Here is a 19,991-nt window from a genome sequence, read left to right on the forward strand (position 1 = left end):
AAATATTTATTTATTTACTTACTTATTTATTTATTTAAGAGACAGAGAGAGAGAGAATGGGCACTCCAGGGCCTCTAGCCACTGCAAACAAACTCCAGATGCATGTGCCACCTGTGCCGCTGGCTTATGCGGGACCGGAAGATTCGAACCTGGATCCTTAGGTTTCACAGGCAAGTGCCTTAACCACTAAGCCATCCCTCCAGCCCTGCTTTCTTTTTTATTACTATGACCATGTGGTAGTTTGAACATAAAATGTCCCTCATAGTCTCATCTGTTTCTGATTAAGACTCACACTTCATCCCCAACCAGTGGAGCCTTTAGGAGATGGAGCTTGGCTGGAGGAGGTGTGTCAGTGGGGCACACTCTCGCTCCTTCCTGCCTACTGATGAGATGTGATGCCCAGCTATCTGCCTTGCTATGCTTTCCCCACCAGGATGAAACTTCCTCCCAAAACTGTAGGCACTCCTTTAATCCCAGCACTCAGAAGGCTGAGGTAGAAGGATCACTGTGAGTTCGATGCCACCCTGAGACTACATAGTGAATTCCAGGTCAGCCTGGGCTAGAGTGAAACCTTACCTCAAAGCAAACAAACAAACTGTAAGCTGAAGTAAATGAACCCTTTCCTCTCACAAGCTGCTTCTGGTTGGGTGCTTTGGCCCAGCAACAAGAAGGTAACTGCTACAGACCAAATACCTGACAAGGAGCAACTTAAAGGAGGAAGGGTTTTATTTTGGTTCACAGTCTGAGGGGATACAGTCAATCATGGGGTGGGGGGGTGCTCCACAGAGGAAGTGATGTGAACTTGCAATTCCTCACACCTCAGTGAAACAGGAAGTAGAGAGAGGTCAGAAAGTGTTGTCTGGTTCTAAACCCTGAAAGGCCTGCCCTCTAGTAACCCACTTCCTGCACCAAGGCCTTGCCCCCAAGAAGTTCCACAATCTTTCCAAACAATGCCACCAGCTGTGGACGCAGAGCACAGACACGAGACCACGGAGGAGGAAATTCTGCGTTGAAACCACAACACTGGGTAGCCTCTACATTCCATCTCTAGTCCCTCTTTCTTTCTCTCTTTCTTTCTTCCTTTCTTTCTTTCTTTCCTTCTTTCTTCCTTTCTTTCTTTCTTTCTTTCTTTCTTTCTTTCTTTCTTTCTTTCTTTCTTTCTTTCTTTCTTTCTTTCTTTCTTTCTTTCTTTCTTTCTTTCCTGTTGTTTTGTTTTGTATTTTGAGGTGGGGGTCTTGCCCAGGCTGACCTAGAATTCACTTTGTAGTCTCAGGGTGGCCTTGAATTCATGGCACTCCTCCTCCCTCTGCCTCCCAAGTGCTGGGAATAAAGGCGTGAGCCACCAGCCCAGCTTTGCTTTTCTTTTTCTTTTTCCTTTTTTTTTTTTTGAGGGAGGGTTTCACTCTGGCCCAGGCTGACCTGGAATTCACTATGCAGTCTCCACTGTCCTCTAGTTTGCAGCAATCCTCCTGGTACTGGGACTAAAGGTGTGAACAACCACACCTGGCTCTATTTCCTTTTCCTTACACCCCTGTGGGTGAAATATCACTCAGAGACAATGACTGTAGAAACAGTAGGAATGGGCAGGTGTTGAGAATGTGATGGCAAAGAGGAGGTCACAAATCCTTATGGAATGGCTGTTTCTAAGCAGACACACACACACACACACACACACACACACACGCTCACACACACTAGTGCTTTATTCCTATTTCCCCATACCAGAAAAACCACAGCTCTCCCACACACCACAATCCAGGACATCTTATGACTACATAACAACACAAACCTGCTGTCACGGTAAGTATAATGGAGCGCCCAGGACATTGTGGGCAAACCATTATTCTACCTCTGCCCTTGGTGGGGTGGGAGGAAGCACCACAGTGGGCAGCTCTGCTCAGTGTCCCCTGCTAAACCTCAGTGTACCCCAGTCAGTGTTATTTCAGCCTAAGATGGACCTGACAGGGCGGGAAGTATGGAAGGCCAGATCCACAGTCCACTTCATCGGCTAGAGAGTCCCAAGTGAGATCATGGTTGGAGAGGCAAGGGTGTGGCTCATCCAGATTGAAAGGCTCAAGGCCAAAAGCTATAGGCTTTTGGGGGGAGGGATGGTTTGTTTCGGTTTGGGGTGCTTTTTGTTGTTGTTTCTTTGAGACATGGGCCCATGTAGCCCAAGCTGTCCTCAAACTTGCTATATAGCAAGAGACGATGTCCTTGAATTTCTGAGCCTCCTGCCTTTGCCTCCTGAATGCTGGGATGGGATTAAAGACATGTACCACCACGCCCAGTTTTAGGTAGTACTTGGAATCACACCAAGGGCTTTTTGCATAGTAGGCAAGCCCTCTACCATGTGATCCCCATCCCCAGCTTCTTTTGTTTTGTTTTTGTTGGGAGCACTTCCTGGGGTTTTTGTTTGGGCGGGGGGGGGGGGGGGGGGGGATGCTCTGTAGTCCTGGCTGGCCTTGAACTTCCAGGAATCCTCCTATCTCAATCACTCAAGTTCTGGAATAAAAGGTACGAGCCACCACACCCAGCCATTGGGTGATTTGGAACTTGAGGAGGGGGTACAGGGTGTCTGAGGAGATGGCTCAGCAGTTGAAGGTCCTTGTTTGAAATTATGTCCAGTTTAGAAAAGAACTTCCAAGCCCAGCTCCACATTGGCACAAATGATTCCTAAACGTCTTAAGGTATGAATGAAAATCTTCAACAAAACACTTTTTCTTACTTTTCTGCTGTTTGCTAAAATACCTTGATTGGGTACCTGAGTTTCAGAATACCAGACACCAAGCTTGGCCGGAGAATAGGCCCCAGTCATGTGCGTGCACACCAATTCCTTCCAGATTTCTCTTGCAACAACTGTGGATTCCCAATACTGAGAGTTGGCTGGCCTGAAGCCTCTAGAAAGACCAGCTTTGCATCCATCACAGCCCATCCAAAGGAAAGGTAAAGAAAGATGGCTGGGACCTGCTGTGTTGGGCAACCACAGATTTCCCCCTCCCCTGGGCCTCAGGGTCCTAATTTAAGTGGAAGAGACGACGGGGATGTGGAGTTCAAAAGAATGACATGACATATTTGCATGCCAAGCCCTGCCTCTCCCTTCCTGAAATTTTACTACTTTCAGGGCGTGGCTCCGCCTGCTCGGTCAAAGCCGTGGTTAAATAGCTTCCCTTCTGAAGTGAGCAGCGCCTCGGCCACTTGCTGTGAGGACAGCTCCCGGCCACATCGGAGCCAGCCCCCCGCCCCCGGCTATGGCAGCCAGCCTGAGCCTGAGCTTCCTGCTCCTGCTTTCCCTCCCCATGGACCCAGGCGTGCTCGCCAAGGACTTGAGGTCTGTGGCATTGGTAAGTACACCTCTCCCTTTAAAGTGCTGGTGTTACCTGCTGGAGACCGACCAACCTACCGACCGGGCTCCATTTCAAATTCAGAAAGTGAATGATCAAGTTTCACAAGTTCTTTTTCATCAAGACTTGTCCTGACCCCCCCACCACCACCAAAAAAAAAGTCTATTGCATTTGTTTTTTAATCTCGTTTGCCATTGCTGGCAATCTCTATCTTATTATAAGTACTGCCCTGGCTTCTGATTCCTTTTGACAGACAAGTCAACCCGGAGACGCTGTTGCAGCTAGGGCTTGCTTCTTTCTATACCCGGAGCTCACCTGGTTCTTTCAATTCAATGCTCTTTAGCTTACAAACGAAAAGCAGTTATTACCTGAATTAAAGCACTCCTCCGTAAGTGTATCAGGACATTGGAACATATACTTGTAGAATGTATCTTTGTAGCACAAGAGAAACTGAAACACAGGGTCTCGGAATGACCAACTACCTGCTAATGTAGATTTAGCTGGTCTCTACAATCCTATCTTTTGCCCTGACCAGGGTAGGTGTGACGAGTCTGGTGTCAGGAAAGAAAATACACTGTTGACATTGTTTACAGACATGGAGAGCGCTTTCCAAGTTAAGGAGATTTGCCTTGTCACAGGAGACTGATTTTTCTGTTTCAGCCTCTCTCTCTCTCTCTCTCTCTCTTTCTCTCTCTCTCTCTCTCTCTCTCCCTCTCATTTCTTTCACAGCCTCACTGCTCTTTTACCTGTAATTTTTTTTTAAGACATTTCTTTTTTTTTTGACATTTGTATGTTTTATTTATTTATTTGAGAGCGACAGACACAGAGAGAAAGACAGATAGAGGGAGAGAGAGAGAATGGGCGCGCCAGGGCTTCCAGCCTCTGCAAACGAACTCCAGACGCGTGCGCCCCCTTGTGCATCTGGCTAACGTGGATCCTGGGGAACCGAGCCTCGAACCGGGGTCCTTAGGCTTCACAGGCAAGCGCTTAACCGCTAAGCCATCTCTCCAGCCCTTACCTGTAATTTTTGATATACTGAAAGTGAGCTGATTAATACACAAGTCCATTTTGTTTCTGTAAAAAAAAAATAATATTCAAAACTATTTTAAAATCTGCACTTCAAAAGGAAGGGCGTCTCTTACTTAACACTTAAACGTGACGTTTCTATTCTGTCAGTGTGGAATGTTCAGAACTTTCCTTGCTACCAAAAACATAGTTAGCCATATGTTAATGTAAATCATGGTCCTTAGTTCAGCAGACCTTTACCAGGTCATGAGTCAACAATGAGAAAAGGGTCAAACAAAACAAAAAAAAGAAGAAGAAAGAAAGAAATATTACTAGCTATGTACAAATGATTTACCAGCTTGTCATACTTCTGTGCTGAATTTAAAAAAAAAAACATAGTACCACATGCTTTTTGTAGGGAACCCCATGAGAGCTGCACTTTGCCTTATACTGGTGGTTTCCTTGCTATTCGAAATGCCTAGAGACTGTGAGTCTTATGATGTTCTTTTTGTTGTTGTTGTTGTTTGTTTTTTGAGTCTCAATTCTAGCTCCAGCTGATCTGGAATTCACTGTGTATTCTCAACTCATGGCCTCAAACTCATGGCGATCCTCCTACCTCTGCCTCCCAAGTGCTGGGATTAAAGGCGTGCGCCACCACGTCCTGGCTATATCTGCATTTTGAGTCAAAGTGGCACTCTGTGCCCAGCTGTCTTAAACTCACTGCTGGTTGTTTGTTGTGGTTGTTCTGCTGTTTTTGTCACACCTTGCTGGGATGGCAGTGTGTGTGTTTGTGTGTGTGTGTGTGTGTGTGTGTGTGTGTGTGTGTGTGTGTTGGGGGGCGGCTTTAGAGGTGGGGTCTCATTCTAGCCCACGCTGACCTGGAACTCACTCTGCTTCCAGCCTGGCCTTGAAATCACTGCAGTGTTCCTATTTCTGCACCTCCATACCTGGCTTTGTAGCTGTGGGTGTTGTTTTTTTGTTTGTTTGTTTGGTTGGTTGGTTGGTTGGCTTTGTTTTTGGAAGTAGGGTCTCACTCTAGCCCAGGCTGACTGGAATTTTCTATGTAGTCTCAGGGTGGCCTTGAACTCATGGTGATCCTCCTACCTCTGGTCCCAAGTGCTGAGATTAAAGGTGCGCGCCACCAAGCCTGGTTGTATCTGTGTTTTGAGTCAAAGCCTTACTCTGTGCCCAGGTGTCTTAAACTCACTGCTGTCCTTTTACCTCACCTTCCCAAGTGCTGGGGTTAAAGGTGTGAGCCACCATACTCGGCTGACTTCTTTGAGATGTTATAGTGAACCTGTCCAGGTAGCTGCATGCCACAGACTCTCCCCTCTGATGGCCCAGTGGTTAAAGGTGCTACCTTGAGAAACTGACACCCTGCGTTCAGGTCCCTAGTACCCACGTAAAGCCAGATGCACACAGTGGCACATGTATCTGGAGTTTGCAGTGGCAAGAGGCCCTACCATGCCAATTATCTCTCTGTCTCTCTGCTTGCAAAATATATGATTTTTTTTTAGGGGGTTGGAGGTAGGTTCTCACTTTAGCTCAGGCTGACCTTGAATTCACTGTGTTGCCTCAGGGTAGCCTCAAACTCACAGAGATCCTCCTACCTCTGCTTCCTCAGTGCTAGGATTAAAGGTGTGTGCCACTACTCCCAGCCTGGAATCTGGTAGTTACTTTTTAAAATATATATATATGTATATATTTATTTATATATATTTATATATTATATATTATATATATTATATTATTATATATTATATATATTAATATTATATATTATTTATTTATATATATAATTTATTTATTTGAGAGAGAAAGAGAATGGGCGATCCAGGACCTCCAGCCACTTCAAATGAACTCCAGATGCATGTGACCCCTCGTGCATCTGGCATACGTGGGTCCTAGAGAGTTGAACTGGTATCCTTGGGCTTTGTAGGCAAGCACCCTAACAGCTAAGCCATCTCTCCAGCCCCCCCCCATATATACTTTTTAATAAAGAAAAAATAAAAATGTACTTCATGGGCTGGAGAGATAGCTTAGTGGTTAAGGAACTTGCCTGCCAAATGACCCAGGTCCAATTCCCCAGTACCCATGTAAAGTCAGATGCACAAGGTGGTACATGCATCTGGAGTTCATTTGCAGTGGCTGAAAGGCCCATTTTTCTCTCTCTCTTTCTCTCTCAAATAAACAATTAAGTAAAATATTATAAATGAACTTTATAGATAAGGAAATGAGGCACAAAGAGGTTCATGGTCAAGCAGCAAGAGAGGTGAAGACGGGTTTGAACTTGGGTCATGTGACCCATTGGCCATGTTCCCGATCACTAGACGTCGTCGGCGTAATCTGTGTACATTTAACCCAGTATCTGGAGCTGTTCTGAGATCCACGTACTTATAAACCTGATTTAAAATCAGCTGACAATTTCCTTGTTTTTCATCCTCTGTGATCCAAGAAAAATAAATCTCCTATCCTGAAAAGTTGTTCTTGGCAAGAAAAGCAGGAGACTGTCCTTGGGTCTTGTTCTTGCCTGTGAATACTTACATGTGAATCTGTGGTGGTGTTTTTGCAATGGTGGGGTAAGAACCCAAGGCCTGATGCCGCTAGGCCAGCATTCTATCACTGATCGACTTCCCCATTTACATAATCTTGTACAACAGTTTAGCCAAAGCAGGTTCCATAGAATGCTAGTTTGATTGCTTATTAACAGTTGTTGCAAGAGGTAAAAGTAGATTCCTGAAGTGAAGGCTGAATGTGGGTTAACTGTGTTAAAAGGTCGCTTTTTCTTTATTTTATGTTGTCTTTCGAGGTAGGGTCTCGCTCTAGCCCAGGCCGACCTGGAATTCACTATGTAGTCTTAGGGTGGCCTTGAACTCATGGCGATCCCCCTACCTCTGCCTCCCGAGTACTGGGATTAAAGGCGTGCGACACCACTTCTTTTCCTTATTTAAATATTTTTTTTTAATTTATTTGCAATTAGAGAAAGACAGTAAAGAGACAAAGGGCATGCGCCACTTTGGGCATCTGGCTTTATGTGGGTACAGGGAAGTCAAACCTGCGTCGTTATGCTTTGCAGGTATGCCCCTTAACTACCAGACCACCTGGGCAGCCCTGAAAGGTCTCCTTCATGCAGTGCTCTGTGAACTCTTTAACATGCACTGTGAAGTTCAAGGGAGCAATCCAGAGAATTACTTTCAAATTACTTTCAACTAGGCATCCACCTCCCACTGTCTGCCCTGAGTGTCCTTCGAGAATTGCTATATTTAACTCTTCACAGAGACCCGTGAGTGTGATCAGCCCCCTCAGATGCATCCACCACCTTCGGTAATTATCCTTCTAGGCCAATCTTGCTTCACCCCTATGGCCACTCATTTCCCACAGATACCAGCTTGGCTTTTTATTTTATTTATTTATTTATTTTACTTTTTCAAGATAGGGTCTCACTTTAGACCAGACTGACCTGGAATTCACTATGTAGTCTCAGGGTGGCCTCAAACTCATGACGATCCACCTACCCCTCTGCCTCCCAAGTGCCGGGATTGAAGGCGTGTGTCATGATGCCCAACTCTATTTTTTTTTTAACTTATTACTTATTTATTTATTTAGTTTGGTTTTTCGAGCTAGGGTCTCTAGCTCAAGCTGACCTGGAATTAATTCTGTATTCTCAGGGTGACCTCGAACTCACAGTGATCCTCCTACCTCTGCCTCCAGAGTACTAAGGCATGCGCCATCACGCCCGGCTTTATTTTTATGCCTTAACCACTAAGCCATCTCTCCAGCCCACATTGGACTTTTTTTTTTTTTTAAGTAATCTTGGTTTGCAGACAGACCACTGGGCTCCCTACCGCACATGGCTTCCAGCTGCACTCCGTTCAGAACCGCAGGCTCTGTTCCGTCGAAGAGGCTGAACCTCAAGTGGTCCAGACCCTTGAGCCTACAGGAGGTGGATGAGCGGTCTTACCACCTACTGTAGGTAGGTCACCTACGCTGGGGTGGTGGTGAACCAGCTGGTTAAAGTGCTGACACCCTCCCAGGTTAAGAACAGATCCACGAGCATTTCACGGGATGGTCTTGACCCAACTAAAGTCTACACCTTGGTTCTCATAGACCCGGATGCTCCCAGAAGAAAGAATCTCAAATCCAGCCAGTGGCAACCTTTTCTGGTGGTCAACATGAAGGCTAACACCATTAGCAGTGGAGCAGTCCTCTCCGACTATGTGGGCTCCGGGCCTCCCAAAGACACAGGCCTCCAGCACTCTCTCTGTCTGGCGGGTGTAAAATAAACAGGACAAGGCACTGAAGTGTGAACGAACCCATTCTTAGCAACCGATCAGAAGAACACGGGGACAAGATCAAGGTGACAAGCTCAAGTTCAAGAAGGACCACCTGGGAACCCCAGAGGCCGGCACCTGTTCCCAGGCACAATGGGACAAGGATGTGAACAAGCTGTATGGGAGGTCGGGGAGCCCTGAAGATGCTGAAAGGGTTCTCAGCTCAGCCATCTCCTCTTTCCCACTCCCCCTGCACAGGGGCCACCTGGGCTGTCATAGGGTAGTGATGACTTTCTCATGTGTGGCTATTCAGTAAGATTCTAGATAATCATATGTTAAGATTATGTTTTGATTGAATTTAAGCCCCATTTGGGGGAATGTTTGGTACTGTGATGGGGTCATTACATGAGTGTAAAAAAAAAAAAAGGAAAAAGAAAAAAGTCCAGGGCTATAAGACGAGATCAGTTGCAAGGTGGTTTCTCAACAGAGTCAGACTTGGCCGTCCCTGCCTCTGCTAATGAGTCCAGAATTGGGTTGGAGGGACGGCTTGCCTGCAAAGCCAAAGAAACCAAGCTCCATTCCCCAGGACCCGTGTAAGCCACATAGACAAAGTGGTGCATGTCGTTTACAGTGGCTGAAGACCCTGGTGTACCCATTCTGTCTCTCTCTCTCTCTCTGTGTCAAATAAATAAAATAAATAAATTTTTAAAAATGAGTCCAGAATTACACAATGGCAGCATCTTCCAAGATGTCTGCCACCAAGACAATCTCTCATCAGAACCCTGACATAGACAACTCAAAGCTGCTTGAAAGACCAGGACTTGCAGGAAGCGATGGGGAGGATGCTTTGCTGTCTGTGTGGAGGCCTGGCCTGGACGCCATCAGGGATGCTGGGTGACGGGTGTCAGCAGCCCCTTAACTCAGCACCTGCTAAGTCAGCATTTCTCACTGTGGGAGAAGCTCATTGGGACTTGCTTCCTGTTATACTTGTTCTGTTTGCTTGTCGTTGAATGAAAGTAAAAGTAGGAGGGGCTGGAGAGATTGCTTAGTGGTTAAGGTGCTTGCCTGCAAAGCCAAAGGACCCCAGTTTGACTCCCCAGGACCCACGTTAGCCAGATGCACAAGGGGGCGCGTGCATCTGGAGTTCATCTGCAGTGGCTAGAGGCCCTGGCACGCCCATTCTCTCTCTCTCTCTCTCTCTCTCTCTCTCTCTCTCTCTGTTTCTCTCTATCTCCCTCTTTCTCTGTCAAATAAAGAAATAAATAAAAATTATATATATACACACACAAATTTATTTAAATGAAGCAGATGCTACGAGGCAGTACCTGGGAAAGCATACACGCCTTTCATTAAGTCCAGTTCTGCTTTGACTGGTCATAGTTGGGGCCATGAGCCACTTAAATGAAAGCCAGATTTCAAGCATCTTAACCTTGAAGTTGGGGCTCCTGTCCATGGCTAGGTGTCCTACTCCCCTGAGATGATTTTAGGGTCAATGACATGATTCCCATGAGGAAATGCACACGTAATTGAAACATAAGGCGCTGCTGGGAGAGGTCAGTCTAAAACAGAAGGTTCCTAACTTGTCGGATAACATCCAGATGATCCTTAATTTGACCATGTGCTGTCTTGGCCATGTCAACAGCAGAGTTCAATGACAAGTGCGTTTACATGTCATGCTGATGCGACCTCCCTCCATCTCTAGAACTCTCGCCACACTGAGACTTCATCCCCACTCAGCACTCGAGCCTCCCATCCCCCTCCCGCCAGACCCCGCCGCCATCATCTGACTTTCGGTCTCTAGCAGTTGAAATACAGTGTTTCCTGTTCTCAGAATCTCAGCTTGTCTGTGACCAGCTTGTTTTATAAGCCACAGGGTCTTCAAGGTGATTAGAGATCATTAATTCAATAGGGATTTAAAGGAAGCAGAGAAAACAGATATTCCACATCAATTCTTTTTTTTTTGTATTTTTTTATTTTTATTTTTTTTCAAAGCAGGGTCTCGCTCTAGCCCAGGCTGAGCTGGAATTCACTATGCAGTCTCAGACTGGCCTCAAACTCGTGGAGATCTTCCTACCACTGCCTCCCAAATGCCGGGATTAAAGGCGTGCGCCACCGTGCCTGGCCAGCATCAATTAATCTAGAACCTTAGGCTATCGAATTGTCTTAATGGATCCACATATCTTCTCCACCTGTGAACTCTAGCTCGCTTTTTCTTGGGGGTGGGGGATCCCACATAGTTCTGCTCATCTATGTGACTTGAGAACAGGAGAGAATGGAGGTGAGAAGAGAGGATGTTACTGTGTGGCAGAAAAAGACGGCATCGTGGATGCCTGCGCTGCATCAGACGAAGTAGAGTTGGAAAGAATGGGAACTGTTTTAAATTGTGAAAACAATCCCTGTGGGCTGAATGTGGGGAAGATCACGGAGAAACCGGCAGGACCTATGTTTTCTACTTTAAGATACTGGGCAGATAATGATGAAATGGAATATGTAGAGGGTTCTGAAAACGTGAGGAGTTCATAGTATCCTGGACTAATACAGCACCCATTATGCTCTGTATTACGCCTCCATTTCATCATCCGTAAAATGGGGATTTTAACATGGCTTCTGTGAGGCCGAAGCTAATAAGTGAAAGGTTTCTATAGGCTGTCTGGTAAATGTAGACATCGCTGTAACCATTACTGATATCCACATATGAATACAGTTTCTCTGTAATTTTCACTTAACAAATTAATTAAAATAGCAGGGTTGTTTGTTTTTCTCCTAGCTAATCTCTTCTTTTTCTTTCTTTTTGTGTTTCTAGTTTTTCAATAATCCCTTCATTTTTAAAAGAATGAAGTATTTACAAGTCTTTTGTTTTAAGTTTAGTCAGTTTTCTCCCCAGCTTTGCCCTATGATCCAATAAAAATTAGAGATGCATTGAAAACTATCATTGGAAGAGTCACAAGGTCTGTTTATATTTTCCCGACTTACTGATCCATTCAGTTCCTTGGTGACTTTTCGCTACAATAGCTCCTTTGTCTTTGTTCATGTTTGAACAATTCCTTTGACCATAGGCATGAAATTCTCAAGACCTGTTTGCCTCTTTCTTTTTTTTTTTTAACTTCAATTAAAGCAATTATAATAATAGGGAACAGGTTGTAAGCATCCACCAGAAGCTAGGCACAGTGATTTTGGTCTTAAAAAAATTTTTTTATATGTTATTTTGTTTATTTACTTATTTATTTTATTTATGAAGGAGAGAGAGAATGAGCACCCCAGGGCTTCTAGCTACTGCAAATGAACTCCAAACACATGTGCCACCATGTGCATCTGAATTATGTGGGTTCTGGGGAATCGAACCTGGGTCCTTAGGCTTCGCTGGCAATGCTTTAGCTGCAAAGCCATCTCTCCAGCCAGATTTCAGTATTTTGAATCCCCACAAGTTGCACAAAAAGCATATAATACTATCTTTGTATTCCAAGTCATTATTTTGTTTGTTTATTTATTTAAATTTTTTTGTTTTTGTTTTTCAAGGTAGGGTCTCCCTCTAGCCCAGGCTGACCTGGAATTCACTATGTAGTCTCAGAGTGGCCTTGAACTCATGGCGATCCTCCTACCTCTGCAATCCGAGTGCTGGGATTAAAGACATGCCTGGCCTATTTTGTTTCTTTTTTATTTATTTACACATATGTGTGCATGCATATGTGCACATACATGGACACAGGGGTCTTTTGATGTTGCAAACCAATGACTGTCTAATTTTAGTAGGTGGCTGGGAAATTGAACCTGAGCCAGGAGGCTTTGCAAGCAAATGCCCCTAACCACTGAGCCATCTTCCCAGCCCCAAGAGTCTTTCTTTTTTTTAAGACCTGAACCTTAATCTTTAATGGATTGGGGACTTATAACGTAACAGTTCAGGTGGTTTACCCATCACTTCTGGCTTGACTTGCAAAGATAGGTACTGTGTAAAACGCTCCACTGGGAAACAAAACTCAGTTTCTTGGGTCTCTGCTCCCAAACAGCCCTGTGTCTCTTTCTGCTCCCTTGCTGTGGGGCTCCCTAATCCCAGAGTCCCAGGGACAGCAGAAGTCTGGAGACGAGAGAATCTTCAGAGATGTGTGTTGGGAGCCTTCAGTGCTGAACTAGCATTGGCCAGTCTGGAGGTCAGTTCGATTTGCTCACAGGGATACCTCCCTACCATTCTCCCTATGTGCAAATTTTCAGTTCAGTGAACTCAACAGGGAAGTTGTATATGGCTCAAGACATTTCAACCAACCGGGATGAAAGTCTAGGCACTTGAGGATTTCAGAATATTCCAGATCCAGAGGAATAAGTAGTCTTGTTTGCTCTTATGTAAACTCAAGGAGGAATGGTTAGAACTGAATAGAGATGTTTCTTACAGGAGAAGGCTGCTGCCATTTGCCCTATATGCTAGAAATGAGCACCAGCAGGAAAGGAAGCACACAGATAGCTAAGTTAACTAGACGAACAGTCAAAGGTAACAGTAACACATATAACGAGAAATTTCATATATTGACTACATCCTATGTACTGAGTACTATACCAAGGACCTTACATCTAGCATACATTTGATTCACATGTTGCTCCTGGCTTGAGAAGTAACACATTTTTTTGTTGTTATACTAAAAAGGAGATTGAGGCATGTGTAATTCTCAGTCATTTTCTCAGGGTTGCCCTGGTAGTGGTTTGACAACCAAGGGGGTTGAGAAATAGGCTAAGTAACCCAAAAGCCAGGCCTGTCCTGTGAGGCATCCAGCTCACACGAAGAGTGATACTCTACACCACTTCCCCTTCCTGCCAGCCTCTTTCTCCTCCTGGGCCCTAACGAAAACTTTTGCTAGTCCTGTAACCTCTTCCCTGCAGCAAGTTCAGACCATGCCTGGCTTTCTCTCACCTCTGGAGTAGCATCTATCCCCAGGGCCCAAACTATCTTATTTTTAAATTCTCTACCAACGGATTTATTTCTCAGAATATATGGGGCTGGGGGAGATATCTCCGTGGGTAAAAGCAGTCACTGTGCAAGTGTGGCCACCCGCGTTTGGATCTCCAGCGCCCACGTAAAAGCTGGATGCAGTACAGAGCATCTGGAATGATCCCAGCTCTCCTAAGATGAGGTGAGAAGTGAACCAGAGTAATCTCCGAAAAGCTCTCGGGCCAGCTAATCTGGCAGACACAGCGCTGAACAAAGAGAGACCCTGCCTGAGCCAGGTGGAAGGTGAGGCCTAAGCACCCAAAGTTGTCCTCTGATCTCCACGTGCACCATGGCTCATGTGCACACGCATTCACACTCATACACACACAAATCATATATACACACACATAAAAGTTCTTTTTTTGATTTCCTTTTAGAAAGAGAGAGAGAAAATTGGCTTGCCAGGGCCTCAGCCACTGCAACGGAACTCCAGACACTTGCACCTCCTGGTGGGCATGTGCGACCTTGCGCTTGCCTCATCTTTGTGCATCTGGCTTACGTGGCATCTGGAGAGTTGAACATGGGTCCTTAGGCTGCTCAGGCAAGTGCCTTAACCACTAAGCCACCTCTCCAGCCCAAAATGTATTATATTCTTTTTCTTTTTTCTTCCTTCCTTCCTTCCTTCCTTCCTTCCTTCCTTCCTTCCTTCCTTCCTTCCTTCCTTCCTTTCTTTCTTTCTTTCTTTCTTTCTTTCTTTTTGGTTTTTCTAAGTAGGGTTTCACTCTAGTCTAGGCTGGCCTGGAATACACTCTGAATTCTCAGGGTGGCCTCGAACTCACGGTGATCTTCCTACCTCTGCCTCCTGAGTGCTAGGATTAAAAGCGTGTGCCACCATGTCTGGCATCCAAAAGTTCTTTTTTAAGAAGAAAATAAAGAAGTTTTTTTTTAATTATTTATTTATTTGAGAGAGTGCATACGAGTGCACCAGGACCTCTTGCTGCTGCAAATATGAACTCCAGACACATGCACCAGTTTGTGAGTCTGACTTTTTTGTTTTTTGTTTCTGTTTTTCAAGGTAGAGTCTCACTGTAGCTCAAGCTAACCTAGAATTCACTATGTAGTCTCAGGGTGACCTTGAACTCACGGTGATCCTCCTACCTCTGCCTCCCAGGTGCTGGTATTAAAGGTGCATGCCACCATGCCCGGCTCATGTGAGTCTGGCTTTAAGTGGGTACTGGGGGATTGAACCTGGGATGGCAGGCTTTGTGAGCAAGCACTTTTACTTGCTGGGCTATTTCCTCTGGCCCCGAAGAACCTGTTATTCATGGTAATCTTCATGTATCAAGTGCTTTTTATGACCTAGAATGCACTGTAAAAGGAGGACTTGAGTGGAGTTTGTTTCAATAGTAAAGGTTTCTTTTTAAAAAAATATTTTATTTGTATTTATTTATTTGAAAAAGACATGGGCAGAAAGACAGAGAGAGAGAATGGGTGCACCAGAGCCTCTAGCCACTGCAAACAAACTCCAGATGCATGTGCCACCTTGTGCATCTGGCTTATGTGGGTCCTAGGGAATTGAACTGAGTTCCTTTGGCTTTGCAGGCAAGTGCCTTACCCACTAAGCTATCTCTCCAGGCCCAACAATAAAGGTCTCTTTCAGGATTTCCATAGTCATCCTGAAGTTTTGGGGTTCTAACCCTGGAAGGACAGTATGACGGTTTGTGAGACCCCAGAGTAGTCCACATCAGACAGACCCACCACCCCAGAAGCAGAGGCAGAAGAGGAGTGGGCGGAAGGAAGAGACAAGGGCAGGGAAGGAAGGAAAAGAACTGGAGCTCACACACCTTGCTGACAATGAGGGTGAAAAATCAAAGCCCTGGAGAAACAGGAAACTGGGAAAGATGCTCAGTACCAACACGGAGGAACAGGAAGCCTGGATAGATGCTCAGCACCAACACGGAGGAACAGGAAACCTGGATAGATGCTCAGTACCAACACGGAGGAACAGGAAGCCTGGATAGATGCTCAGCACCAACAGGGAGGAACCCATCTGGACGTCCACTCTCTCACTCACCCCAACCGGCCTTTCTGGCGCATTATACATCACCTGCTGGGCAGTGCCTTTAACAGCAGGAATTCTGCTTGCAAGGACTCTATGGGAAGATGTGACAGCTAGTCTTGTCAACCTGACTGGATTTGGAACCACCTGGGGAACACATCTCTAGGTGTGTCAGTTTTCTGGGAGGTTTAACTGAGGCAGGAAGACTCACACTGAATGTGGGCAGCACCTTCCTATGAGCTGGGGGAAAAAAGGAAAGGAAAGGAAGGGAAGGGAAGGGAAGGGAAGGGAGGGGAGGGGAGGGGAGGGGAGGGGAGGGGAGGGGAGGGGAGGGGAGGGGAGGGGAGGGGAGGGGAGGGGAGGGGAGGGAAGGGGAGGGGAGGGGAGGGGAGGGGAGGGGAGGGGAGGGAAAGGAAAGGAAAGGAAAGGAAAGGAAAGGAAAGGAAAGGAAAGGAAAGGAAAGGAAAGGAAAGGAAAGGAAAAGGTAAAAAGAGAGCTAAATGTCAACATTCATTTCTCTGCTCTCTAACTGCTGACACAACATGATCAGCCTCGTCACCATAATGGACTATCCCTTCAAATCTTTTTTCTTCAATTAATTTATTTATAAGCAGAGGAAGGGAAGAAGAGAGAGAGGATGGGCACCCCAAGGCCTCTAGCTGCTGCAATCCAACTCCAAATGCATTTGTCTGGCTTTACATGTGTACTAGGGAATTGAACCTGTGTTGTTAGGCTTTGCAGGCAAGTGCCTTAACTAATGAACCATCTCTCCAGCCCCAAAATCTTTGTTAAATTTTTTTTTTTTGTTTTGTTTCTCGAGGTAGGGACTCACTCTAACCCAAGCTGACCCAGAATTCACTCTGTAGCCTCAGGGTGGCCTTGAATTCACAGCAATCCTCCTACCTCTGCCTCCCAAGTACTGGGATTAAAGGCGTGCGCCACTATGCCAGGCCAGTATGGTTTTTTAAAAGGTATACCTAGCTACTAGTGCCTTTGGGATTGTTTCTGTATTGAAGTTTTAGATTCTCGTGATGCAACACACATGTCTAGGTTTAGAGGTAATGAATGTGTTGAGAAGAGTTTTTTGTTTTGTTTTGCTTCAAATCCCTACTGGGTATGATGACACATGCCTTTAATCCCAGCTGCTAAAGGGTTAAGGTAGTAGGATTTCTATGAGTGCAAGGAGAGCCTAGGCTACAGAGTAAGGTGCAGGTCAGCTTGGCCAAGGGTTTGACTCGGCCTCAAAATGATAGGTAGATGATAGACAGACCAAACAAATCCTTGAGCTCCAGACCTACCTTGGGAGGGACGAGGGTGAGCAGAAGACATGGAGACATGAATCTGTCACCAGTGATGGTTAAGAATACTAATGTTGGGACTGGGGAGATGGTTTGGCAGTTAAAGACTCTGGCTTTCATAGCTTGCTCACCTTGGTTCAATTCCCCAGTACCCAAGTAGGGCCAGATACACAAAGTGGTGCATGCATCTGGAGTTTGTTTGCAGCAACAAGAGGTCCTGGTGTGTCCATACACACTTTCTCTTTCTCTCTCTCTCTCTGAAATAAATAAATAAGTTTTTAAACTGATGGGCTGGAGAAATGGCTTAGTGGGTAAGGTGCTTGCCTGCAAAGCCGTAAGACCCAGGTTCAATTCCCCAGTACCCATGTAAGTCAGATGCACAAGGTGGTGCATGCATCTGGAGTTTACAGTGGCTGAGGCCCTGGTGTACCCATTCTCTCTATATATCTGCCTCTCTCTCTCCAATAAATAAAATGTTTTTTAGATTTATTTTTATTTATTTATTATTTTTTTAAAATGCTAGTGCTGATCTGGGGGGCTGGTGCTTGGGTCACAAGCCTGCTGACTAGAGTTTAGATCCCCAAGCGATCACATAAAGCCGGACCCAGCGGCACATGCATCTATAATGGCAATGGAATGGGAGTCAGGAGAAGCTTCCAGGCCAGCTGACATGGTCTTCGCAGAGACAAGCAAACAGAAAAACCCCATGTCAAACAAGGCAGAAGAAGAGAACGAACACCACGAGGCTGTCCTCTGACCTCCACGCGTGCTCTGAGCCACGAACATTTGCATATCACTCGCACACACACACTAATGTTGAGGCTGAGGGTGTGGCTCAGTAGGTGAGTGTGTGTTCAAAGCCCTGGGTTTCAATCTCGAGCAAACACAAACACACACAAGATGCTGATGTGGATAACACGTGGCCCAATGGCCATGTCTGGCTATCTCTACCACGTAACACGCTGTGCCCCCACAGATCCCTGGTCTAAGATCACTTCCTTCTTTTGTGAAATGCGAATAATGATAGTAACCACTTTTGGAGATCGGATGAGGGGGTTGATGTATGAGAAATTCTTAGCACTGTCCCAGAACATAGTAAGTGCAGAGGAAGTTTAAAGAAGCGTTGGCAATCATTTTGGTACAATGCCAGTCCTTGGACTGCTCTTTGACTAACTTAGTGGCTCTCAACTGGAAATGATTTTGCACCCTCCGGGGAGTGGGGGGGTGTTTGACCTTGGCAATTATTCTAAATAGGAAATGCTACTGGCATCTGATGGACAAAGTAAAAAAAAGTGCTGCTAAAGTAATGCACAGGACAGTTTCCTACCACACAGAATTATCTGTCCCCAAATGTAAACAATGTGAACATTGAAAAATCACAGAAAGTAAATAATGAAGCCAGTCATCTATTAAAGCCATATGGTAACTCTTAAGTTACTGAGGTCTGAGAATGTAATGTTGTTGTATGATATGGCACCTAAGCTGTCTAAATGTGCTTTTGTAGAAACAGAAACATAACCTTGGAAATTACTAGTCATGACCAAGTCAGTCCTACACACGGACAGCCACAAGTACTTATGGGAGATTACATAGCTGATTGTCCTGCTGGGAAGACACCACCACTCTATTTCTTTACCTGCTGCAAGGGTTTCTTTCTCTTCTTTTAATCGTTTACTTTTATTTATTTATTTGAAAGCGACAGACAGAGAAAGAAGCAGAGAGAGAGAGAATGGGCACACTAGGGCCTCCAGCCACTGCAAACGAACTCCAGATGCATGCATCATCTTGTTCATCTGACCTATGTGGGTCCTGGGGAATCGAGCCTTGAGCTTAGGCTTCACAGGCAAACGCTTAACTGCTAAGTCATTTCTCCAGCCCCATCTATTTATTTATTTGTGAGCAGGGAGAGAGAAAAGAGACAGAGAGAATGGGTGTGCCAGGGCCTCCAGCCACTGCAAACGAACTCCATATGCATGCGCCACCTCATGCATCTGTCTTTACATGGGTACTGGGGAATCGAACCTGGGTCCTTAGATTTCGTAGACAAGTGTCTGATCCGCGAAGTCATCTCTCCAGCCCCTGCAAAAGGTTTCTTAACGATCACTGCACAGTTGCCTCTGTCTGTTCTACTGAGATTTTAATTTCTCACTGGGCTAGGAGGCCAATAGATCAGATACAAAAAGTATAACACAGTCTTAGAAGCCTACCCCACTATTGTGGAATTCCTTCCCAGAGGTAACTCAAGTTCGAAACTGTTCCTTCCTCCGTGTCCACTGGACTGCTCTGGTTTTCAAAAGCACAGCCTCCTAGCTTAATTTTACCGTGGACTCTCTCCCCGGGAAGTACAGCTTGACAGACACAGGTAATCTCCCATCAAACAAGGTTGCCATGCTGCCCTCCTCTATATTAAAACTATTTGCTCACGTCGTGTAAAATTTTATCTTGTACTTCTTGAGTGTTTTTTTCCTTCTGATTGTAAAGTAGTTTTGTGTTTGTTCTGGCATCCTATTCTAAAAGCATTTTAGATCAAAGTACCAAGGTTTCAAAGGTCCAAACGTCTCTCCTCAAGAAGAAATATGTAATCAAAATAGCATGGGGTGGCTACAAATCCAGAAGTATGTTGTGGAAATATTAAGAACTGCCTTTCCTATGTAAGATTTAATTAATTTAATAGAAATTATTTAAAAATAGGGAGATTATCTCTACTTTTTATTATTTTTAAATTTTAATTTATTTTATATTGAGAGAGAAAGAGGCAGACACAGAGAAAGAGAGTGACTGGGTGTGCCAGGGCCTTCAAACAAACTCCAGGCTATGTACAATACCTTGTACATCTGGCTTGTGTGGATGCTGGCAATCGAACCTGGGTCCTTAGGCTTTGCAGACAAGGGCCTTAACCACTAAGCAATCTCTCCAGCCCATCTCTCTACTTTCTTTTTTGTTGTTGTTGTTTATTTTTATTTATTTATTTGAGAACAACAGATGGACAGAGAGAGAAAGAGGCAGAGAGAGGGAGAGAGAGTGGGTGTGCCAGGGCCTCCAAACTCTACAAATGAGTTCCAGATGCATGCACCACCTTGTGCATCTGGCTTATGTGGGTCC

The 19,991-nt window shown here is 45.2% G+C and overlaps 1 protein-coding gene across 2 annotated transcripts in view; it reads left to right on the plus strand.

Annotated features, from left to right (window-relative positions):
• The first annotated feature begins 3,184 nt into the window (after positions 1-3,184).
• Positions 3,185-19,991, plus strand: part of Acp3 (acid phosphatase 3) — a 64,491-nt gene continuing 47,684 nt past the window's right edge. For both annotated transcript variants that reach the window (XM_045136650.1, XM_045136649.1), the window contains exon 1: positions 3,185-3,341. In XM_045136650.1, the coding sequence (XP_044992585.1) occupies positions 3,249-3,341 (93 nt within the window). In that variant the 5' untranslated portion in view covers positions 3,185-3,248. The remainder of the gene's footprint in view (positions 3,342-19,991) is intronic.

The sequence above is a fragment of the Jaculus jaculus genome, chromosome 17, assembly GCF_020740685.1.
Source record: "Jaculus jaculus isolate mJacJac1 chromosome 17, mJacJac1.mat.Y.cur, whole genome shotgun sequence".
Classification (NCBI taxonomy): Eukaryota; Metazoa; Chordata; class Mammalia; order Rodentia; family Dipodidae; genus Jaculus; species Jaculus jaculus.